The 25,614-nt window shown below is 46.3% G+C and overlaps 1 protein-coding gene across 1 annotated transcript; it reads left to right on the top strand.

Moving 5' to 3' along the window:
• Nucleotides 1–6,811: 6,811 nt before the first annotated feature.
• Nucleotides 6,812–23,341, top strand: LOC138745778 (uncharacterized). The gene is made up of 3 exons (XM_069903074.1): nt 6,812–7,430; nt 15,349–15,490; nt 22,559–23,341. Exons 1-2 carry the CDS (start codon nt 6,876–6,878, stop codon nt 15,436–15,438), a joined length of 645 nt encoding a protein of 214 aa, XP_069759175.1. The 5' UTR covers nt 6,812–6,875; the 3' UTR covers nt 15,439–15,490; nt 22,559–23,341.
• Nucleotides 23,342–25,614: the final 2,273 nt, after the last annotated feature.

Genomic DNA, 25,614 nt, shown 5'->3' with positions numbered 1-25,614 from the left:
TTGTTCTCCACCAGCCCCACAAGACAACCAAGACCCTTGGATGGAGGGCAGAAATGCAGAGAGATCAGTGAGAACACAGGTAGTTTCAACAGGGTGACAGGGATCCATCTGATCTAATGAATGAGATGCTCACATTAGATAATGGTCATTCTTATTGTTTACTTTTTGAGACTCTATTCCTTTCCAAACTCCCGGGTTGTGTCGCAATACCAATCGTTAACATGGATTTCTGCCATCCCCATGATGTAGCGTGGGAGGCTGACAGGCTTCATCATACTCCAACGCAAGTGTCTGCTCACAAACAGCCTCTTTTAGAAGCAGATCTATCTCCCGTGTCCTACGAGCCTCCTATATCTGCAGTTCAGTTAAAGAAGGATGAACCCACTGATGGGCGGCGAGAATGGTGTTTCTACCATCGCCAATGGGGAAAAAAGCCCATAAATGTGTCCCGCCATTTACCTATTAGAGAAAATAGGCAGGAAATGAAAACGCCAGCTGCCAGTTGGGGCCTTGGCAGCTGGCACAAGTACTGACCGGCCTATTGTACCTTCAAGATGACGCTGGTAAATACAAATATCCCGCCAAACTATTTTGAAAAAAAAAACACATAAATAACAGCACCTGGCTTTTCAAGCAGCAAATGGGGCTACAATTCCCTGCTTTGGCAAAGTACGGGTCACGATTGGGAAAGGAGGTGTGACATTGCTTTGGAATTGCGTATTGTCTTCCATTGCACAGGTCATTTTGGGTGCAAATTTTTGAAGGTCCTATGATTTGACAGTAGACGTGAAGTGGAGGAAATTGGTCATTCCACCACTTTGAAAACATACCCACTGGTATGCAGCAAAGGGAGAGTTTCCCATCTCGGGGTGCATACCCTGCACAAAGATGCATATGCTGCCCTGCTCAATGAATTTCCCACTATTATCTCCTAATTTCATCACCTCGAAAACAGACCAGGGTGTGTCCCATTACTTAGACACTTCAGACCTGCCGATTTACACCAGGGCTCATCAGCTTCCAACTGATTCACTGCGGCAGGCAAGGGCAGAGTTTACTGCAAGGGAGATATTAGGCATCATTCAGTGCTCCAACAGTCCTTGGGCATCACCATTCTACATTGTACCCAAAAAAACAGATGGATGGAGACCCTGCGGCAATTACTGTAGGCTCATTAACTACACCCGACAGATACCCTCTCCCTCATATGCAAGATTTCGCTGCCCATCTGCACATTTTCCATGTTTTCTCCAAAGTTGATCTTGTCAAGGGTTACCATCAGATCCTGGTCTATAAGGATGACATTGTTACCCCTTTCGGGCTTTTTGAATTTCTTAAAGATACCATTTGGGTTGAAGAATGCCGCTCAAACTTTCCAGCATCTTATAGATGCTTTGGGCAGAGTTCACTTCCATCTACTTGGATGATGTCCTCAAAGCCAGTCAAACTGAACAGGATATAACCAACTGCATTTAGGCTGACTGTTCCAATGGCTGCAGGAATTCCAATCAACCATAGCAAACGTCAATTTGGCAAGTCCACCATCGACTTCCTGGGACACAAGATTATGGTCAATGGTGTCTTTCCCTTAACATCAAGGTAGAGGCAGTCTGTGCTTTTCCAACACCTACCACAGTTCAGGGCCTGCAGAAATTCTTGGGCATGAAAAACTTCCATCACCGGTTCATTCCAGCAGCTGCTGACATTCTTCGACCATGGTTTCCGATCCTCACCACAAAGCACAGGGATGATCCCTGGACAACAGAGGCAGATGTTGAGTTTGCAATGCCAAAGATGCTTTAGTCAACGCAGCAATGCTCCTCCATCCTAACCCTGACACTCCCTTGACATTTAGTCCTGATGCCTCGAGTACGGCCCTGGGTGTGGTTCTTGAGTAGTACGTCGATGGCCATTGCCAACTCCTCGTGTTCTTTTCCTGACATCTATGGCCATTGGAGATTAAATATCATGCATTGTATCAAGCCACATGGCACTTCTGATTTGTTTTTGAGGTTTGGCATTTCACTGTGTTCACAGACCACCAGATACTTGTTTTTGCCTTCAGCAAAATAACGGATCCATGGTCGGCAAGACAGCAGGGTCACTATCATATATTTCAGAATTTACCACGGACGAGCGCTATATTTCTGGTAAAAACAATGACCATATAACCATATAACCATATAAGCACTTACAGCACAGAATAGGCCAGTTCGGCCCTACTAGTCCATGCTGTAGCAAATCCCCACCCTCCTAGTCCCACTGACCAGCACCCAGTCCATACCCCTCTAGTCCCTTCCTATCCATGTAACGATCCAGTCTTTCCTTAAATGTAACCAATGATCCCGCCTCGACCACGTCTGCCGGAAACTCATTCCACATCCCCACCACCCTCTGCGTAAAGAAATTTCCCCTCATGTTCCCCTTATAATTTTCCCCCTTCAATCTTAAACCATGTCCTCTAGTTTGAATCTCCCCCTTTCTTAATTGAAAAAGCCTATCCATATTTACTCTGTCTGTCCCTTTTAAAATCTTAAACGCCTCTATCAAGTCCCCTCTCAATCTTCTACGCTCCAGAGAAAACATCCCCAGTCTGCACAACCTTTCCCTGTAACTCAGACCCTGAAATCCTGTCAACATTCTCGTGAACCTTCTCTGCACTCTCTCTATTTTGTTTATATCTTTCCTATAATTTGGTGACCAAAACTGTACACAGTACTCCAAATTTGGTCTCACCAATACCCTGTACAATTTCATCATAACCTCCCTACTCTTGAATTCAATACTCCGATTTATGAAGGCCAACATTCCAAATGCCTTCTTCACCACACCATGTACCTGAGTATCAGCCTTGAGGGTACTATTTACCATAACTCTTAAATCCCTTTGTTGCTCTGCACTCCTCAATTGTCTACCATTCAATGTATATGACCTATTTAAATTCGCCTTTTCAAAATGTCTGTATTTATCTGTATTAAATTCCATCAGCAATTTCTCAGCCCACACCTCCAGCCTTCCTAAATCACCTTTTAATCTACGGTAATCTACCTCACTGTCCACAACACCACCAATCTTTGTGTCATCCGCAAACTTGCTTATCCAATTCTCCACCCCTACATCCAGATCGTTAATATATATAACAAATAATAGTGGACCCAGGACCGAACCCTGAGGAACTCCACTAGTCACCGACCTCCAATTGGACAAACAATTTTCTACCACTACTCTCTGACACCTCCCATCCAACCACTGCTGAATCCATTTCACTACCTCTTTATTTATACCTAATGCCTCCACCTTTTTTCCTAATCTCCTGTGGGGAACTTTGTCAAAAGCTTTACTAAAGTCCAAATAGGCAACATCCACAGCTTTCCCTTCATCAACCTTTTTTGTAACCCCCTCGAAGAACTCAATCAGGTTTGTCAAGCATGATCTACCCCTGACAAAACCATGCTGATTACTCCCTATCAATCCCTGTACCTCCAAAAATTTGTAAATAGCATCCCTCAGAACACTTTCCATCGCCACAGACGTCAGACTTACAGGCCTTGGCTTTGTGGAATGTATCCACCGAGAACTGAAGTCCGCACTTAAGGCCCGATTCACCGGTCTCAATTAGGTTGATGAATTGCCATGGGTTCTATTGGGAGTGCGCACGGTTCCAAAGGAAGATATGTCTGCATTGTCCAAAGAGATGGTTTATGGTACGGTCCTTACAGTTTAATGGGACATTCATTTCATAACCAACTCTGATCTGAACGTCCTTCAGCAGCTTCGACATGGTGTCGCAATCAGCAAACCTTTTCCTCCCCACTGGCATGGATCCCCTAAACAAAATGTGCCCCTACCACTCCTGGACGCTGATTTTGTTTTTATCCCAGGAGTCGCGTTAAAACGACCGTATTAGGGCCCTTTCCACGTGATGGATGGGGTTGTTTATACTTTGGACATTGGGGGGGGGCATTCACAGCTGTTTAGTGTGGACAGACTCAAGCCTGCCCATGTGGATCCCGCTTCACCCATTCAGTGCCCCCAGCCCAGACGGCGAGGGGGTCCACCTAAAGTGCATGCAGCTGGTGTTTTAGTTTCTGGCGACAGTTCTTGGGGAGAGGGGAATAGTGGGCCGAGTGGGCAAGGTTCTTTGGTAGGCGTGTGAAATTATAAGACAGAGAGCTGGATACTCATCCATTTAATTGACCACCCTCACGTGGTGCTGCGTGCCGAGGAATGGCACGCTGATCTGTGGATTCTCCTACCGGAAGGCACGGGACACTCACAGGGCTTAATTTAAACCTGTGGTCCCATGGATCAGCAGCAAACTCATAAGGATGTCCCACCTTGACCCATGGAGCCCGGGACAGGCTGTAAATAAAAGAAGCCTGTAAAGTCTGAATAAAGCAGTCTTGTGTTGACTAACCTGATGTGTGTGTGTTCCTTTAGTAGCTCTATCAAAGTAGCCGCTACATATGTAAATATTTTGGATGGTTATCCCACTTGCAGGATACTTTTCATCCATCTCAAACCCTGTGGGAAGAAGCTATTCCCCAGCCTGGCAGTCCTGATTTTGATGATGGACATGGTTAAAAATGCTGTGCACTGCATGGAAATCGTCTTTGTACAATTCCTGGAGCCCTATTTGAACAACACTCCCAGTAAATGTCATCTACTGAAGAAAGGGAGACCCCAGTGATACTCACAACTCTTTGCATCATTCCTGTCTGATGCTTTAGGGTAACTAGACCATCCAATGATGCAGCCAGACAGGAGACTCAACTGCGCTCCTGTAAAATCTCAGGATGAGAGCCGTTGGCCTTGACCACCTCAGCCTCCTTGGGACGTGTAGGCACTTCCTGGCCAATAAGGAGGTGTGATTGTTTTGTGTATTAATATGTGTGCTGTATGGATGGGAATTTTATGTGATTGTATTGTCTATTCTTGCTCTTTAACAATCTTTAGTGGATAAAAGTAGTCATTATACTTTAGGTTGTAAAATCTTGTACAGATTGTCCTTAAATAGCCATTTGGCCCAGATGTCTATTCAGTCCAAGAATACTTTCGATCACAGGCAGATTTTGAACAATAACACCATTCATTCTGCAACAACTGCCACTTACTTTTCCCAGTTGTTCAATGGCAAGCTATATGGGGAAAACACCACTGTCAACTCTTCTACCTTCAAGGAGTAAATATATTCAAATGGGCAGTAGATCAAGAGATGGAAACAGTGAAATCAGAGAGAGGTGAGTGGCTGCTTAAATTAGAAACATTCGTGTTCAAGCTATAGAGTTTAAGGCTGCCCAGGAGGAATATAATGTGTTTTCTTTAAGTTTGTTTGCCTTCACCCTGGTGAAGGATGGGGCCAACAGACATGTTGCTGGAAGGTTTTGTGAATTGATATGGTAGGTCACAGGAAGCTCAAATTTAGATCCACAGAACACAGGTGTTTAGCAGAATGGCCACCCAGTCTGCATTTGGTCTTGCTGATATCGAGGTCAACTGAGTCGACCAAATGTAGGAGATTAGGTTGAATGGAGTTCCTGTGAAACTCTGCCTCAACTGGAAGGTCTGATTGTGGCCTTGGATGGAGGTGAGAGGAGATGTAGGGACAAGTTTGGCAATTTCTGCAGTTCCAATGGGGAGTGCGTCAGGTGGTGGTGGGTGGAGAGGGAAGTGCCGCTGAGGAAGTCACAGAAAGACGTGCCCCTGTGAAATGAGGATATGAGTGAAGCGGGTGAGATGTAACAGGTTAGAGGATGGTGCTGAAGTTGGAAGTGTCCAAGGACAATATATCAGATGTAGCAGCTGATGGGTGGTAAGTGAGAAACCTGAGGGATTTTGTCCTTTTTCTGCCGAAGAGGAGGTGGGGTAAGGGCAGAAAGAGAATTGGAGATATAGGTACAGGCTTTTTCAATGACAGTATGGGGGAATCTGCATTTATTGAAGAAATAAGACATTTTGTGTCCTGGAGTAGAAGACCTCATCTTGGGACTGTTACAGGCCCAGAGGACTCCAAAACAGAGCAGCAATAGAAAATCACCAAGACAAATTGATACTTAAACAAATGTAATTTTTAATTTCCTTTAAACAAAAAAAAACAATCAACCTTTAACTTATCACTATTAATGTAACTACCTAACATTACCCTCTTCTAATTCTAAGCACAGGTGTATTTAAAGTGTATAAAGTTCTTTGACACTCCTGCAAGTTCACCGGTATCTATCAATTCTTATACTGTGCACAGAATTCAACATTTATGAATTTTCACCAAGCTCTGGTGCTTAAAAATAAATGGTTACCCTCCAGGAAGGCTCTTGTTGGTTTCAGAGAGGGATTTCTTGCTCATTGGACACACAAAACTGATTCCCTCTGATCAGCAACTTTGGTGTCTTGCCAAAGAAACTTGCCCCATCAGGGTTTTCCAAATGATAACCTCTTCTACAGATCACCATTGAGTTCCTTTTGTTTCTCTTATTTCAGGTAAAACACCATTTCCAGCCAGCCATTTCCTCTTGTATGGACAACAAGGTTTTTCAACAGGCTGAACTGAGAACTCACAACACGTCTTCAAAATGGGGTTTCAACAAGATGCCAGCTTGCCATCTGTGATAGTACAGATCTATCACCAATGTACATAGTGTATATAGTTACTGTATCTAGACTGTGCTTACAGCGATTGGCTGAGAGCTAAGCCACACCTATTGTCTGGGCCTTAAAGGGTTGTGTCCCTAGCCAGGTCGGATCATTCCGGACTGGTCGGCCACCTGTGAAGAGCTCCTGTCTTTTGCTAATAAAAGCCTTGGTTTGGATCAACAAGTCTTTGATTCTTTCAACGAGCTCTACAATTTTATTAGCAAAAAGAATATTTTTTGAAAGGGATGGAGCCTTTAACTCGGCCAGAAAAACTTGATATCGACCCACAGTCAGCTACAGCCTTCAAAGCCTTTAACTTCTGGCTGCTGAACTTTGAAAACTTCCTGAGATTCATTGAGGTGGAGGAGGATAACCAGCGTCTAACAGCATTGCTGTCTATGGTGTCCTTGAGAGTCTACGAGAACATCCAGGATGAGACCACTTACACCGCAGCCATAATGGTACTGAAAGAACTGTATAATCAACCGGTGAACAGAGTTCATGCCCGGCTCGTGCTTGCTTCGATGAAGCAACAGCCCGGCGAGTCCAGCAGGGCATATTTACAAGTATTAAAGGCGTTGGGCAAGGATTGTAACTGTGTGGACAAAACTGCTGCTGAGATCGCAAACGATCTCGTCCGGGATGGCTATGTGGCCGGGCTCCGATCGAACGAAGTGAGGCTGCGCTTGCTCGAGCAAGGGGTAGAAAAACTAGAGGACGTGGCCCGGATTGCAATCACAATGGAGGATGCAGCTTTAAACTCCACTGATCTCTCTAGGGACTGGACCCCTCGTTCTGATGTGAGTAGAGTGCCCTTCTACCCTACCACCCCCCGAGATACTGACGGCCTGTCGGCTGCTGCTACCCTGCCCCGTGCGAACCCAAAATGTTATTTCTGCGGGAGGGACATGCACAGCAGGTCCCAGTGCCCAGCAAGAAAAGCCAGGTGCCAGAAGTGCCTTAAAAAGGGCCACTTTGCTGCAGTCTGTAGGTCTAAAATGGCCACCAGCAAACACAGTGCCTCGTGTGAAGCCCAATCGCCACTATCCCATTCAAACTCTTCTTCCCCAGAGCTCTCGTCCAATGAGAGCGAGGGCTCCCCTTCATGGCAACGCCTGATATCACGGAGACGCCAAACCCGGAAGGGGCAGCCCACCCTCGCAACCATGGTGTTTGCCTGCCTCTCGCCCCCGTGCGGAACACTCGACCCGGCCTCGGTCCCGACTGTGGCAACTGCTGCTGCTGCCGCCGCCACAGCCACCCCCGCGACCAACCAGGTACTCACCCTAGCGTCCATCGCCGACGACCGCCAGGGCCCGACCGCCGCGACCAACGACCTACCCACCGCCAATTGCGAGCAACTACAAACCCCACTACTTACCTTTCATCCGCCGACGCAGCCACAACAGCACTTCCGGGAGTTCCCCCCAACCTGCTCCTCCAGCGTTGACTACGTCATCCCGTTGCGTGACGTCATCCCGTTGTGTGACTTCATCCCGTTGCGTGACGTCATCACGCGAAACTCCCCTGTCAACTGCTTCAATAACACTAAACCAGCAATGCTCTCATCCTCTCACCAGAGGAATGGAACTGATTAAAGTGCATGGACACTACACCAATTGCTTATTTGGCTCTGGGTCCACTGACAGTTTTATCCAGCCAGATCTGGCCCTCCGTTGGGGACTTGACATTATCCCCACTACCCAGAGGATCTCATTAGTGACGAGGTCACACTCGACCGGGATAAAGGGTTATTGCATCGCCACGCTGGAAGTACAGGGCGTAACGGTCACCCACTTCAAATTATTCATCCTTCCCCAATTGTGCGGCCCAGTATTGCTGGGATTAGACTTTCAGTGTCAGTTCCAAACGATGTCCCTACACTTTGGGGGACCCCACGACCCCCTCTCAGTCTGCCATCGCCCCACCCCCGAAGCACCCGAGCAACCCGCCCCCGTGCCCCGGGGCCAATCCTGCGGCCTTTCCACACTCCGGATTGCCCCGCCAGCACTCTTCGCAAACCTCACCCCTGGCTGGAAGGATGTGGCCACCAAAAGTCGGCAATATAATTACGAAAACAGGCAATTCATTAGGAGTGAGGTGCGTAGATTGCTGGATGAGGGCATCATCGAACCCAGTTCAAGCCCCTGGAGAGCCCAAGTGGTGGTTGTCAAGAATGGGGAAAAACTCTGGATGGTGGTCGACTATAGCCAGACCATTAACCGCTTCACGCTCCTGGATGCGTACCCCCTGCCACGCATCACAGATGTGGTGAACCAGATCTCCCAATACCACATATTCTCCACCGTTGACTTACGTTCGGCCTACCATCAGCTCCCGATCCGCTGCGCGGACCGACCATTCACGGCCTTTGAAGCGAATGAGTGGCTATATCAATTTCTCAGGGTACCATTTGGGGTCACGAATGGCGTCGCGGTCTTCCAGCGGGAAATGGACCGGATGGTGGACCAGAACGGGCTAACCGCTACCTTCCCGTTTCTGGACAATATCACCATCTGCGGCCACGACACGCAGGACCATGACGCCACCCTAGACAAATTTCTTCAAACTGCCCATCGGCTGAACCTGAATTACAATTTGGACAAGTGTGTCTTCCGGACCACAGGACACGCTATTCTAGGTTGCGTGGTGGAGAACGGGATAGTCATGCCAGATCCTGACTGCATGCATCCCCTAATGGACTTACCCCCCATACCCAGAAAGCGCTCAAACGCTGCCTGGGCCTTTTCTCGTATTACGCCCAATGGGTTCCACACTACGCTGACAAGACGCGTCCTCTTATCAAGACCACCTCCTTTCCCCTCTCGACTGAAGCCGGAGCGGCTTTCGATCGAATCAAATCCAACATCGCCGCTGCGACGCTGCATGTGATCGATGAGTCTGTCCCGTTTCAAGTCGAGAGCGATGCATCCGACTTCACCCTGGCAGCCACTTTGAACCAGGCCGGTCGGCCTGTAGCCTTCTTCTCCAGAACCCTCCAGGGTCCAGAGAGTAGACACTCCTCAATCGAGAATGAGGCCCAGGCCATAGTTGAAGCGGTGTGTCGTTGGAGACATTACCTCGCTGGGAGGCGCTTTACACTGTTGACTGATCAACGTGCGGTCTCCTTCATGTTCAGCAACACCCAGCATGGTAAGATAAAAAACGACAAAATCGCCAGATGGAGAATCGAACTCTCCACCTTAAACTATGACATCCTGTACCGGCCTGGTAAGCTCAACGACCCGCCTGACGCGCTCTCCAGGGGGACGTGCGCCAGCATACAGATGGACAGACTACAGAAACTCCATGAGGCACTCTGTCATCCAGGGGTCACTAGGTTTGCCCACTTTGTGAAGGCGCGTAACCTACCCTATACAGTCGAGGAGATCCGCTCCATTACCCGAGCCTGTTCGGTGTGCGCTGAATGCAAGACCCACTTCTTCAATCCGGATAACTCCCACGTTATCAAGGCCACCCGCCCCTTCGAGCATCTTAACGTAGACTTTAAGGGGCCCCTACCGTCGACCAACCGTAATACCTACATCCTTACGGCCATCGACGAGTACTCCAGCTTCCCGTTCATTGTGCCCTGCCCAGACACCACTGCCACCTCAGTGATACAGGCCCTTCACAGTATTTTCGCCATCTTCGGGTACCCCAATTCCATCCACAGTGATAGGGGGTCCTCATTCATGAGCGCAGAGCTGCAACAGTACCTTCTGGAGTGTGGTATCGCTTCAAGCAGGACCACGAGCTATAACCCACGTGGTAACGGCCAGGTCGAGAGGGAGAATGCCACCATATGGAGAGCGGTTACACTGCCTCTCTGGTCTAAAGGTCTCCACACCTCTCACTGGCAGGAGGTTCTCACTAGTGCCTTACACTCCATCCGCTCCCTCCTATGTACTGCAACAAATGCCACCCCCCACGAATGGATGTTCCTTTTCCCGAAAAAATACGAATCAGGAACCACTGTACCAGCATGGCTCACTGTACCTGGCCCCGTTCTTTTGCGACGCCACGTCCAGCACTCAAAGAATGACCCCTTGGTCGACCGAGTGACTCTACTCCATGCAAACCCACATTACGCCTACGTTGAGTTCCCAGACGGGCGGGAGGACAATGTTTTGGTGCGGGACCTAGCTCAGGACGCGGTAGACCCAGCAAACCCCCCAACCCAACCTTCCCCAACTCTTTACTCCCCAGGCCCCGTGCCTCAACGACCCGGGCCACCCTGCCGACAACATGACTGGGGAATTGAGCGACAGAGCAGTCGCACCCGACGAGCCCGCTGGCGACACCACTCCAGCGACACCAATCCCAGCACCACAGCAGTCACGCCGGATAGTCAGACCCCCTGACCGCTACAGTCCTTGACCTACCCCTTCCTTTCATTCTCTCCCTCATTTTTGTTTTTTTTCCCCAGGGTCAGTTTTCCAAGAAGGGGTGAATGTGATAGTACAAATCTATCACCAATGTATATAGTGTATATAGTTACTGTATCTAGACTGTGCTTACAGCGATTGGCTGAGAGCTAAGCCACACCTATTGCCTGGGCCTTAAAGGGTTGTGTCCCTAGCCAGGTCGGATCATTCCGGACTGGTCGGCCACCTGTGAAGAGCTCCTGTCTTTTGCTAATAAAAGCCTTGGTTTGGATCAACAAGTCTTTGATTCTTTCAACGAGCTCTACACCATCTCACTCTCTCTCTCTTAGAAAAAAAGCCTATTTGGTGTCTCCTCTCTGCTTGCAAAAGCACATGATCTTCTGAGAACAAAAGACTTCTGAGTCCATTCATCTGTTGCATTGTCACCTGATTTTGAAATTATATACAAAACAGTCTCCTTGTTTTGTTTTTGCAAAGGCTCTCGGCACCTGCATGACTCACTTTCAGCAAAGCTCTTGCATTTTATGTAAGGGCTATTTTGCGAAGTGTTAGAGTTTGTTTGTGACCTACATGACTCCTACAATCTATCCATCCAAAATATATCTATATAAAATGTAGAATCTGTCACAGGACAGATGCACCAGAGGAAAGTGATAAAATCAATGGTGCCCTTGCAAAATAAAAGTGGGAAGAGGTGTAATCCAGGTATCTCTGGTGAGTGGATTTTGAAATAGTTTGAAACTTGAACCTCTCTCTCTATTTCAGGAGACAATTTACTGTCATGTAATTAAAAAGTGTCATATCACACAAAATTGCTTTTTTTCCTGCTGTAAAGCAGACAGATTCACTATTGGCAGAAATTGCCTGAAACACCTCTTGCAGTCAGAGAAGGAAGCAAAAGAGAGTCATGCTCTCCCATTCCCCCCATCCCTCCCCCCCCCCCACCACCCCAAACCCTGGGCCAAGTCACTGAGGGTCTGTAGATTCTCTTTCAATGCCAAGCCAAGTCATTGCCAAGTCATTGGCAATGAGAGCTCCAGTTTTAAACCTCTGACACGATTAGGAACCCATTAGGACCCACTCGTATCCCAGGTCTGATACCTGACACCCTTTCAGCCAATTTTGAACCAGTCTTTAGCAATCCACGGCCTGGTGTGAGTTCCTTGACTGCTTTCTCCAGAAGCCCACAGCCTGCGTAGATTCCTTTCCTCAAGTTACCAATAGCCTGTCACCTATGTGGGTCCTTCAGCTGCAGAACCCCTCACTGGTCTGCTTCCATGGTCACTGACCCATGTATTGAATCTTCTGCTTCTCAGATGTTGATGGGGTGTGGTCTTCATGTTTTCTGGTGCCCTGCGCTAGTTCTCTGCTTCCTCAGAGTTTGCGGTGGCGAGGAAATCTAACACATCTAATTAAAAATATTACAACTTAGAGAAGAATCTCGCATGTCTGGAGGGATGGAAAGGGCGTTATTACAAATTGAAGCCTAATATTTGAATACTCAGGTGCCAAATATGCAAAAGCATACAGTATATATTTCTCAAGCTATATGTAACTTTTTCTAAAGGAATACAATTTTGAATGTTTGCATGTCATCTTGGCATCCCTAAAAATTTATCTGATTTCCGAGTAAGTGCAATACATTTCCTCATCACCGCAAATGCTAATTTAACAAATTTCAATTGATATATTAATAGTTTTAATTTGGGCCTTGTTCCTTCAATATTTCCTAATAAAAATAAGGTTGGAATTTGTGGAAAAACAACTCTGTTACTTGTTCCAAAAAATATGTAATTCTCCTCAAAAAGATCTTGCATTAGGACAAAGCTAAGTTGAATGCAAGAAAGTTGCTACATCTTCACCACACCTCAAACATTAATCAGATAATTCTCATTTTATTCTATTCAATTTCTCTGGTATAAGAAGTAACTGTAGAAGAAAAACGAGTTGTGAATTCCTTCCTCACTGCTGCAGTGTGGAACTCTGGTCAATAGTTCCAGACTGCTAAGTTGAAGTGAATGAATACAACTCCCCTGGATCACGTGATCTCTATCGGAAATCAGCTACCTGTAGAGCTTTTCAAATCCAACTCCCTGAGTCACCTGACTCCAGGTACAGCTTTCAGATAAAATCCTTGCTGACATCTGTTACATTACTTTTTCTTTGGTTTGGCTTCACGGACGAAGATTTATGCAGGGGTAATATCCACGCCAGCTGCAGGCTTGTTTGTGGCTGACAAATCCGATGCGGGACAGGCAGACACGATTGCAGCGATTGCAAGGGAAAATTGGTTGGTTGGGGTTGAGTGTTGGGTTTTTCCTCCTTTGTCTTTTGTCAGTGAGGTGGGCTCTGCGGTCTTCTTCAAAGGAGGTTGCTGCCGGCTGAACTGTGAGGCACCAAGATGCATGGTTTGAGGCGATATCAGCCCACTGGCGGTGGTCATAACTAAATTATATCTTACATTGAGAACATTATATGGATCTGCCCATATTTGCCAATCAATTACAATATTCAGATCCATTTCCCACCTTTGTCTAGACTTATGAACTCCTCATTTAAAAGTTCCAACTTGTAATCAAGAGGACATCATAGAAGTAAACTTTTTAACAATTCCTCTTTATAAGGAATTTCTATTTCAGTCCAACATGGTTGGTCCTAACTTATCGTTCAAATATGCTCTTAGTTGGAAATAGCAAAAAAGATTGCGATGAGTTATATGATATTTATTTCTCAGTTGCTCAAATTACATTATTTGACCTCTTTCATAACAACCTTCAACATTTATAATCCACTTACGAAACCAGCTGTCCAGAAATTGATGATCCTTTGAAAAAGATATGAAGGTTTTGAATCAAAGCCATTCTGGGTGATGTATATCCACTTACACCAATTTCATCATTTATTTTATTCCATATATTAATCAAATGTTTCAACGATGGTGTATCTTTATCACCAACCATTAATTTTGATTCCCACTTATATAAATTCTTCTGCTTTCTATTTTATTTGATTCTATTTTAACCCTTTCATAAAAAGAAGCAAGAAATCTCATTTGAGCTGCTCCATAACAATTTTTAAAATGAGGAAGCTGAAGTCCTCTCGATGCAGAATTTGCTTTGGGTCACTTGTAACATGGGATTCAATCAGAAATGGGTTCACGTGACATAAACTCATGATGCAGACTGTTTTCTGAAACTGGAATACAAGTGGAGGGTTGTCCAGGTCTTATGCAGGATATAGACCACAAGATATAGGTGCAGAAGTCGGCATATTGAGTCTATTCCACCATTCTTCCATTCAGGCCCACAGTCCAGCTCTCTCCCCATTACCCTTGATTCCCTGACTAATCAAATACCTGTCAATCTCTGCCTGATATACACCCAATGACCTCAGTTCCACAGATTCACGACCCACTGACAAAATCAATTTTCCACATCTGTTTTAAACTGACACCTTTTTATCCTGAAATTATGCTCTTTTGTCCTAGAATCCCCTACCAAGGGAAACATCTTGGCCATATGTACTCTGTCCAGGCCTTTCAGCATTTGAAAAGCCTCTGAGGTCCCCCTTATCCTTCTGTACTTCAACTAGAACTGACTCAGTGGAATTTCTTGTTTATTTTTATTGAGTGACAACATTGTTTGACGGGTTTAATGTATCTTATTTTCTGAACTTTAAATAAATGGGAGGGGAGGTAGGGAGGGAGGGAAAGGAGGAGGGAAGGGGGGGAAGAAAACGACACTGTATATATTCAAGAAGGAAAATGTATGTATCTTGATCAATGTGGTTTATAGTGTGAAAAATAAAAAAATTTAAAAAAACTAGTACAGTCGAAGAGTTGACAATTGTTCCTCATACATTAACCCTTTCATTCCTGGTACATTCCAATAAATCATCTCTGAACCTTCTCCAACACCAGCACATCTTTTCTCAAATACAGCACCCAAAACTCTAATTCTGATTGAATGGAAAGGCAATTCTCAACGACATAAACACAACAGTTAAATGATATTATGTCTTGTGTAACAAGAGCCTGGTGTTCGCTGAGGAGTTTTCTTTCAATAGTGGAAATGATTTTTTTTTTAAAGCCCGTTAATCTTCCTGATACAGATCTTTGTATTTAACTTTCAGGTTGCTATCTGTTGTTAACTTGGAGGCCTTTAATGGGGTGACTGGGTGGAATCTGTGGTTTAGGATGTAGGATGCGGTGCAGTTGCTTGCAAGTTTAGCAAGTGGGATTATGATGTGAAACTGCAAGTCACAGCGTCATTTTTGTTTTTGAAAATGCAAACGTGAATATTTTAACTTTGGTCTCCTTGGTTTACTTAAGGTTACAGAGGAGACGTTGGGTCAAGCTAAGAAGACAGAGTTGGATGCCTATTTGGCGAATCGGCTGGGCAAAGCAGAAAACACAAAATGAAGGACTGAAAAAAATAATGAAGCAGACTGAATTGCCATTGAACCAAACCCAGGTAAAGAATTTAATTTTGTGCAGCAATACTTAAGAGACCAAACAATTTGGGCTTTTAGTGGTGACCTATTTAAATGAACAAAATCTGATTAGAATAGAAGTTTATGGAATGTTTGCAAGTTGCCACAAAAAAAATGGAGCATATAAATTAGATGTTGTAATTAAGATAACAGGCCAGAATTTATTGTACATCACTGTTTAACTTTCTCACTACAGTGAATCCGGTGTCAGCAGTATCTGTCAAAGTTAACTGTACATCACCTTCAGCGTTCTTCCCACTCTGAACCCAGTTTCACAGTATCAGCCACAGTTTATCGTACATCACTTTTAAACCTTTTCAGTCCTGTAAACCCGGTGTCTCAGTATTTGCCTCAGTCTACTGTACATCACCATCAAACCTTCTCCCCACGGTGAACCTGGTGTCACAGTATCTGACACAGTTAATCGTACATCACTGTTAACTCTTCTCACGAATCTGAATCCTGTCTCATAGTTTCTGTCTCTGTCTATCGGACATCAACGTTAAACTTTTTCCCACCCTGTGAACCTGGTGTTATAGTATTTGCCTCAGTCTACCATCCATCACTGTTTAATATTCTCCCCACTGTAAACCTGGTGTCACAGCATCTACCTCAGTCTCCCATACATCACCCTTAAATATCCTCCCTACTGTGAACCCGGTGTAAATGTATCTGCAATAGTGTTATATGCATCACTTTTAAACATTCTTCTCACTGTGAACCTGGTTTCACAATATCTGCCACAGTTTATCGTACGTCACTTTTAAACCTTCTCAGTACTGTAAACGTGGTGTCACAGTACCTGCCACAGTTCATTGAACCTGACTGTTAAACCTTCTCACTAATATAAAACGGTGTCACATTATCCTTCTCACACCTCCATACATCACTGTTAAAGCATCAACCCACTGTGAACCCGGTGCCACAGTATCTACCACAGTTTATCATACATCACTGATAAACCTCCCCACTGTGAACCCGCTGTCATAATATCTGTCTCAGTGCACCGTTCATCATCATTAAAGTTTCACCCCACTGTGAACCTGATGTCACATTATCTGACACAGTTTATCATCTCTTGGCTTGGCTTCGCAGACGAAGATTTATGGAGGGGGTAAATGTCCACGTCAGCTGCAGGCTCGTTTGTGGCTGACAAGTCCGATGCAGGACAGGTAGACACGGTTGCAGCGGTTGCAGGGGAAAATTGATTGGTTGGGGTTGGGTGTTGGGTTTTTCCTCCTTTGCCTTTTGTCAGTGAGGTGGGCTCTGCGGTCTTCTTCAAAGGAGGTTGCTGCCCGCCAAACTGTGAGGTGCCAAGATGCACGGTTTGAGGCGATATCAGCCCACTGGTGGTGGTCAATGTGGCAGGCACCAAGAGATTTCTTTAGGTAGTCCTTGTACCTTTTCTTTGGTGCACCTCTGTCACGGTGGCCAGTGGAGAGCTCGCCATATAACATGATCTTGGGAAGGCGATGGTCCTCCATTCTGGAGACGTGACTCACCCAGCGCAGCTGGATCTTCAGCAGCGTGGTCTCGATGTTGTCGACCTCTGCCATCTCGAGTACTTCAACGTTAGGGATGAAGGCGCTCCAATGAATGTTGAGGATGGAGCGGAGACAACGCTGGTGGAAGCATTCTAGGAGCCGTTAGGTGATGCCGGTAGAGGACCCATGATTCGGAGCCGAACAGGAGTGTGGGTATGACAACGGCTCTGTATATGCTTATCTTTGTGAGGTTTTTCAGTTGGTTGTTTTTCCAGACTCTTTTGTGTAGTCTTCCAAAGGCGCTATTTGCCTTGGCGAGTCTGTTGTCTATCTCATTGTCGATCCTTGCATCTGTTGAAATGGTGCAGCCGAGATAGGTAAACTGGTTGACCGTTTTGAGTTTTGTGTGCCCGATGGAGATGTGGGGGGACTGGTAGTCATGGTGGGGAGCTGGCTGATGGAGGACCTCAGTTTTCTTCAGGCTGACTTCCAGGCCAAACATTTTGGCAGTTTCCGCAAAACAGGACGTCAAGCGCTGAAGAGCTGGCTCTGAATGGGCAACTAAAGCGGTATTGTCTGCAAAGAGTAGTTCGCGGACAAGTTTCTCTTGTGTCTTGGTGTGAGCTTGCAGGCGCCTCAGATTGAAGAGACTGCCATCACTGTTAAACCTCTCACTGCTGTAAACCCAGTGTCACAGTATATGTCTCAGCCCAATGTACAACATTAAACCTTCTCCCCCCTGTGAACCTGGAGTCACAATATCCGCCTCAATATACCTTACATCACCCATAGACTTTCTCTCCACTGTGAACCTGATGTAACAGTATCTGCCTCAGACTCCCATATATCACCATTAAACGTACTCCCCATTGTGATCCTGTATATGCCAGAGTTTTTTTTTATACATCACTGTTAAACCTTCTCACTGCTCTGAACCCGGTGTTACAGTTTCTGTCCCAGTCTACTGTACATCACCATTAAACATTCTTCACACTGTGAACTCGGTATCACATTATCTGCCACAGTTTATTGTACATCTCGTTAAACATTCTCCCCACTGTGAACCTGGTGACACAGTATCTGACACAGTTTATCGTACATTCATGTTAAACATTTTCACTCCCGTGAACCCATTGTCTCAGTATCTATCTCAGTCCACCGTCCATCACCGATAAACATTCTCCCCACTGTGAAGCTGGTGTCAGAGTATCTGCGTATGTCTATCGTACATCACCATTAAACATTCTCCCAACAGTGAAAACAGTGTCACTTTCTCTGCCACATTTTATCATACAGAACTGTTAAACATTCTCCCCACCGTCAACCCGGTCGGTGTCACAGCATCTGCCTCAGTTTCTTGTACATCACCAGTAAACCTTTTCCCCACTGTGAGGCCGGTTTTACTGTACCTACCACAGTTTATCGTACATCACCATTAAACCTTCTCCGCGCTGTGCACCTAGAGTCATGGTATCTACCTCAATTCACCATATATCATTGTTAAATGTTCTCCCCACTGTGAACACGGTGTCACAGTATCTTCCTCAGTCTACCGTATATCTCCTGTATATCTTAATTAACCCTTTTCCCATTGTGAACCTGGTTTCACACTATCTGACATAATTTATCGTACACTGTTAAAGATTCTCAAAACTGTTAACCTGGTATCAAAGAATCTGCCTTACTCTATCGAACATCACTGACAAAACTTCTGCACACTACAAACCCAGTGTCACCGTATCTGCATCAGTCTACCATTAAAACTTCTCTCCACTGCTAACCTGGTGCCACAGCATCTGCTATATTGTTCATCAATGTTAAACCTTCTCACTACTGCTGGGAAGCCAGTGTCACAGTATCTGCCTCAGTCTGCTGTACCTCACCATTAAACCATCTCACTACTGTGTGCCCCCTCCTGCTCTGCTGGAAGCATCTACTGTGAGAGTGGTGGGTATCTCTGGCCTGGCGTGAACCAGAAAGGTGGTGTTGGCCAGTGCGTCCTTGGCCCTCTGGAACACCTCCAAATCCTCATTGTCCCAGGTAATGTCTTTACATTTCTCCGCATGAGGTGGACCACGACTAGTATGAATTGGTTATAAAAATTAATTGTACTGGTGAATTCTTGCAGCCCCTTCATTATGGGGTGTTTGGGGAAGCACTGATCAGCCTCTACCTTTTCAAGCAGGGATTTAGTTCCGTGCCTGTTGATTTGATGCTCCATGAAGTCAAACGTTTCCAGCCTGAACTGGCACTAAGTAAGGTTTATAGTAAGTCCAAATTCCTGCAGCCAGGCGCACAGTCGCCTTAGGTGGTCTCTGTTTAGCTTCATTAGCACCACCTTGACATCTTGCGGTTACTGCCACCCTCTGCTGTTGGAGAATATCCTCCTTGGTCTCAGCCCCTCAATGTGACTAAGAGCTCCTTAAATGCCCCTAATGTTATGGCCTTCACTCCTGGCAAGGCATTTCTGGCACCCACAACTCTGTGTAAAAACAAGTACCCCTCATATTGCCCTAATCCTTCCTCCCTTTGCTTTTGTCAGATGCCTTCTAGTGTTTGAGGGAGAGGCAACATGCATGGCAAGGGACCCCTGATTGTTTCCAGGGATAGGATTTGTAAATAGATATCTAGCACAGAGCCTCTTTGTCCCCCTGCCATCAGGAAGGAGATATGGAGGAATAAAAGCAGGACAGCCAGGCAGCTTCTTCCCACAGGCCATGAGATTGACAAAGCAACATGAGCTGGCTGGAGGCAAAGAATGAAAAGGGGGAGAGGAATATGGACTGATTACAACAGCTCAGCCAGCAGGAGAGAGGGGCCGAAGAGCCTGTTTCTGTGTTGTCGATCTGGACCAGCCTTTTGAGTTCAAGCTTAAAAAAACCCAACCATTTTTAAATTTAATAATAACGGTACAGAATGAATCAAGAGACAAGATGTCTGTCCAGCAGCGAGCATCAAAGGCACTTCCTGAAACGGAGGCTCTGAAACCACAGGAAGGTTCTGGCCGGAATGAGGCCTGACCTGCAAGAAGGAGGAGAGGAGAAGCAGGGATAATGTAGGGGAAGGGGTGGGGAGGGGAGGGGGTAGAGATGCCTTCCTCCATTCACCTCCCCTTTCCTCCATCCCGTTCCCTGTCCTGGGTAAACTTGTTCCTCTCACTTTGTTCATTTTAGATTGGTCACAGTGTTCGAGCTACCGAAAGAAAATAGAGACCCACACCGAGAGCAGTTCAGTTTAAACAAATGTTTATTACAAATTCAAAAGCTGATTTCAAACTACAATATGCAAGCCCTTCCCAATTATACTTATCAACGCCTGGACTGGTCCCAACTGCCGAAGCGAGGCAACGACTGCACACTTGTAGTAGGTTGTCAGGGCGCCGGTAGCAGCTTCTCCACCTCCCTCGACCAGGACGTTATCTGGACTCTAGAAGTTCTTATTCTTGCTGAAAGATGTCGCCACCTCTCGGAGAGTCTCAAACTTCAGCAGTAGGACCATGGCTTATATTGCCCAAAAACTGCTTACCCAAGCACCTATTCCCAGCACAGTAAGAAAGATAAGTGAGCAAGCTAGCATGCTAGGCTTCTATCGAATAACATAATTTTCAGCTTATCACTTTGAATACAATGGTTATTTTGCATCAAGGCTAGGCCTCTAACAGTCTGTGAGCACAACAAGCGGGAAGATTAAATGTTCTTGATACACAGATGTCCTTTTGTCAGATAACTGCATCTCTGGCCACTCGGTGGAATTTAGCTTATGTCTGCTGGTTCTAAACAACAAGCAGGTTCTCAGCCTTGCAGAAGCAAAGGCTGCAATAGTAAAAAACACGGTTTAAATCTTCCATTACATTCCCCTCCCCATACCCCTGCCCATTACCCTCCCCATTTCCTTTCCCCACTAGCCTCCACGTTCCCCTCCCCTTCCCATTCCCCTACTCCTAACCCTAACCCCTAACAAACCCTAACCCTAACACTACTGATACCCCATCACTACTCCACATCCCCTAACTCTACCCCTACGCTGTCCCCTAACCCCAACCCTAATCCTACCCACCTTCCCCTAACCCTGACCCTCACCCCACCTCTACCTCCTACTCCTACCCCCTTCCCCAAACCTAATACAAACCCACTTCCCCGAAATCTAAACCTCACCCTAAACCTAGACCTAATCCTAGCCCGTGTCTCCTAACCCTAACCATGTTACTTCTATCCCAGCCCTTCCCCAACCCAAACCTAAACCCTCCCCCATCCCCTATACCTATGCCTTTCCCCTAACCATACCCCTTACCCATACCCACACCCCCAACCCTACCCCTTACTCCTACCCTTACCCCCTTTCTCCTACCCCCTTCCCCTACCCCTCCTTCCCCTAGGTTAGGGAAGGAAGGGGAAAGGGAGAGGGGGAAGGGGAGGTGAAGGGAAGAGGGCTGGGGTTAGGGCATAGGTGTGAGGGAAGGGGAAGGTGAGCGGGAGGGGGTTGGGATAGAGGGGTAGGGGAGAAGGGGAGGAAGTGGGTGAAGGAACATGGAAGATGCAGGGAATGGGGTTGGCAGGGCCAGAGGGAGAAGAAGGGGAGGGGTTCAGGCCATCATGATATTGTCTGTCCTCTGTTCAGCTGGGATGCGAGGTTCTTCTGGACTCGTATCTTGTCTCTGAGATCGCTCCTTCTCCTGGGAAGAGAAATATGAGTGATAGAAATTTTTTCTGCAAAACCTGATCACGATGACTTTGGAGGGTCCGAACTCTTCCCCCATCACCCCCCTCCCTACCCCTGCACACTAGGGCCTTTCCACTTCCTCTGCTTTCCCTGAGGAAGTGTGTTTTGGAGAAAAGCACGATCTAGCTCTGCAGAGCTCAGAGCACCTTGTCTCCATCAGGCAACACCCTGGTTCACCACTACATGGCAGCAAGATGCTGGACAAATCATGGATGGATCGGTCGAGTCCCTTCAACTGACCCATCTGAACCTACCCCACAACGATATTACCCTTCCCTCCCTCAGACCAGTACCTTCTGTTTTTCTTTTATTCCTGTCCCCATATTAAAATCTTTTTCATGCCTTTTTTGCACCAGCCTCCACTACTACCCCTGGCAATGCATTCCAGGCACCCACTACAATCTGTGTGAATAAAACATACCCCTCACTTCTTACCTGAAGTTCCCTCCTCTCACCTTATTTTGATGTCCTCTGGTATTCTCACCCCAGGAATGCACACAATATTCCAATTGTGGTCTGACTCGAATTTTATACATCTGCAACGTTACCTCTCGGTTATTGAACTCAATCCTCTGACTCCTGAAGGCCAGCATAGCAAACTTGAGCGTTGTATGGAGCAGGATCTAAATATTTTTCTGTCCTGCATACTGTTCATAATCTTGCCACTAACCAAGTGTTCTTCCCTCATGTTCTTGTAATCTGCATTCAATAAAGATATTGGTCTATATGAAACTACTTTTAATGGGTCTCCAACCTTCTTTGGAATAACTGTTATGCATGCCCTTGAAAATGACTCTGGAAATAAACCTGTACCAGTTGCTTGTTTAAGTACATCTGTATTTATAGGATTCAACTCCATCTGCTACTTCTCTGGAAATTGGATGACCTATGACAACCTTCTACACTGTCTACAACATCTCTACCTCTGTGTCATCCCCTGATGTACCCACGCTTCCACTCCCATCACAAAGAGCAGGGATCCAAGAGCAGATCCCTTTGGAGCGCCACTAGTCATTGTTCCATCTACTACGACCCTCTTGTTTTACTGCAGACAAGCCAATTCTGAATCGACACAGCCAAGGCTCCATGGATCCCATGCCTCCCGACATTCTGAATGAGGCCTCTGTGGGGACCTTGTCAAGCACCTTACTAAAATCCTCGTGCAGCACATACACACCTTTACCTTCATCTATTTCCTTTGACACCTCCTCGAAAAACTCAATTTGATTCGTGAAGCAGGACCTGCTCCTAACAAAACTATCCATGAGTTTCCCCAGCATGTTTGTGCATTGCCCTCGGCCCCAGCATCTGCAGGCTTCCTGGCCAATCCCTCCCTTACCCCTTCCCAGAGCTTCCACATCCTTACAACATCAAACATTGCTGCCCAGTACAGGCACTTTGGCCCATAAAGGCTGGACTAACCTTTGTAAACGTTCTCCACAACAAACTAACCCTTACCCGTACCACACCCATAGCTATGGGTGGATTAAATATCCAATTAACTTCTTTCTGAAGTAATGCATCATGAATTTGATGTTGATTCCAATTTTGAATAACTTTTCCTAATTCTAGTTAGATCCATTATCAGAACATAATTCTTTTACTTGACAACGTCTAGGAATAAAACACCAAAGAACATTAATAAAAGAGTCTGTATCAAGCAATGATGCTACTTCAATATGAATTGTTCTCATAGTCAAACAAGTGAAAATAACTCCATATCATGTTTCATCACTTCGTCCTCACTTTACTTGCAAAGGACCAAAATAATCAACTTCCACGAATGTAAATGGGAATTCATCAGGTGATAGAAATTTGCCATTTGTTGTTGTCTAGGTTTTCATTATCTCTGTTAGTCACAAAGAGATGAAACCTCATGATTTCATTATTAATTTATTTATGCACTGATGTTCTATCAATCCAAAACACAGGATCTGCTAACTCCATCTGTAATTATCTTCTTAACATAGTGTCCATTTTGCTCGCCATAGTAGCAGCAGTCAATTCCATTCACGGTCTGGTGACTAACTTTAATGGAGCCACTCTGGCTTTTCCCATTACAAACCCACCATGTCCTCGCACTTGGTTATTTCACAGGACTCAGTAACTGACAGGATCAAAACAACCTTCGCTTACATCAGCAAAATGGTGTAACTGAGCAAATATGACCACTCCAAAGTCTGTTGACGTCAAAACTTCCAAGTATTTGAAGACGCTCAATCCAATTTCTCCAATTTTGTGCGATGGATTCTGGGTTAATTTTGTCCTGTCCAAATTTTCTTCTGCACAATTCTTGCAGTATTTTCTTTCTTTGAATATTTTATTTAAATCAACATATATATGAAAGTTATTACAATTAATATCAAATCACAATGTTACAGTGTTTACAAATATATGTTGATAATAGATAAAAAAGAAAAGAAAGGAAAAGAAAGTAGCGGCAGCTACTCTATTACTGAATGATCTCACAACCAGATGGGTTGATTTCAATGAGCAAAAACTCCTTTATTCAGGTCTGCCTGGCTGGTCTTATGCTCCCAGCCAAGACCTGGCTGAGAAGCACGCTGGGGGCCCTGACATCGCTGGGGGGGGGGGGTCACGTGGGCCGCAGGTTGCGGGCTTCTGAGCCTGGTGATGAGGTCAGGGAGAAACCCCCAATGGAGCCATTTTGGCCAGCTGACCCACTGCATGCGTGACATGAGGGGGTGGATCGCCTGCTTAATGGCATGCCGCTATACAGCACCCCCCAGAACTGGCGCCAAAGGCCTTTTTTGCTGGGCGGCCTCGCTTCTTGGGTTGAGCCGCGACCACTGGCTCCTTGGGGTCGAGGTGTGCTGGCTTTAATCTGTCCACAGTAAACAGTTCCCTCTTACCACTGAGGTCTGCTGTGAAGTTGGATCCTGAATGCTGGATGACTCTGTACGGCCCTTCATATGGTCTTTGAAGGGGTGCTGTGGAAGGGCTTCATCTGATAAAAACATACTCTGTGGAATAAAGCTCACTGGGGATTTTAAAGGCCGTGTGCTATGTCTGGGTGGTGCTGGGGGTCTGAAGGAGTCCAGCTGGGCCCGGAGGCAGGGAAGTAAACCGTGCGGTGACTGTTGCAGGTTGTGAGGTGCATTGATAAACTCACCAGGCAGGGCTAGTGGTGCACCATAGACTGGCTTGACCAATGACGCCTGTAGGACTTCTTTGGGGGTTGGCCGAATGCCCAGGAATACCCAAGGCAGCTCATCCACCCAGTCAGGGCCGGTGAGGCGGGCCATAAGGTGGTGATGCAATCGTTCGACCAGTCAATTGGCTTGTGGATGATAGGCCGTTGTGTGATTCAGCTCGATTCCCAGTCTGTTGACGAGCTGTGCCCAGAGCACAGAGGTGAACTGCGTGCCGCGTTCGCTGGTGAGGTGGGTCGGGAAGCAAACCAGGCAACCCAATCAGTCAAAAGTGCTCAGGAGCAGGAGTCCGTGGAGGCATCTGTCATCGGGACCACCTCGGGCCAACGAGTGGTGCAGTCTTCCACTGTGAAAAGGTAACTGTTACTTTGGGAAACGGGTAAGGGGCTGACAATATCCACATGTATGTGGCTGAACTGTTCTCGGACGTGTTCAAATTCCTGCGCGGGCATTCTGGTGTGCCAGTGTACCTTGGAAAGCTGGAAATGGGTGCAGGTTCTGGCCCAGTCCACAATTTGCTTTAGAAGCCCATGCCAGACGAAGCGTTCTGCCACCATACGAACCTTGGACCTGATGGAAAGGTGGGAAAGGTCATGGATATGGTGGAAGACTTGCCTGTGCCACTGCTGGGGAAACACTGGTCGCGGGGTGCTCATCACCGTGAGGATTCGGGGGGACCTAAAACCGCAGGCCCGTGATGGCAGTCCCGCAGGCCTACGTCTCCTCATT

Source organism: Narcine bancroftii, chromosome 11 (genome assembly GCF_036971445.1).
Source record: "Narcine bancroftii isolate sNarBan1 chromosome 11, sNarBan1.hap1, whole genome shotgun sequence".
NCBI classification, from domain to species: domain Eukaryota; kingdom Metazoa; phylum Chordata; class Chondrichthyes; order Torpediniformes; family Narcinidae; genus Narcine; species Narcine bancroftii.
This window is presented reverse-complemented; position numbering and strand designations above follow the sequence as displayed.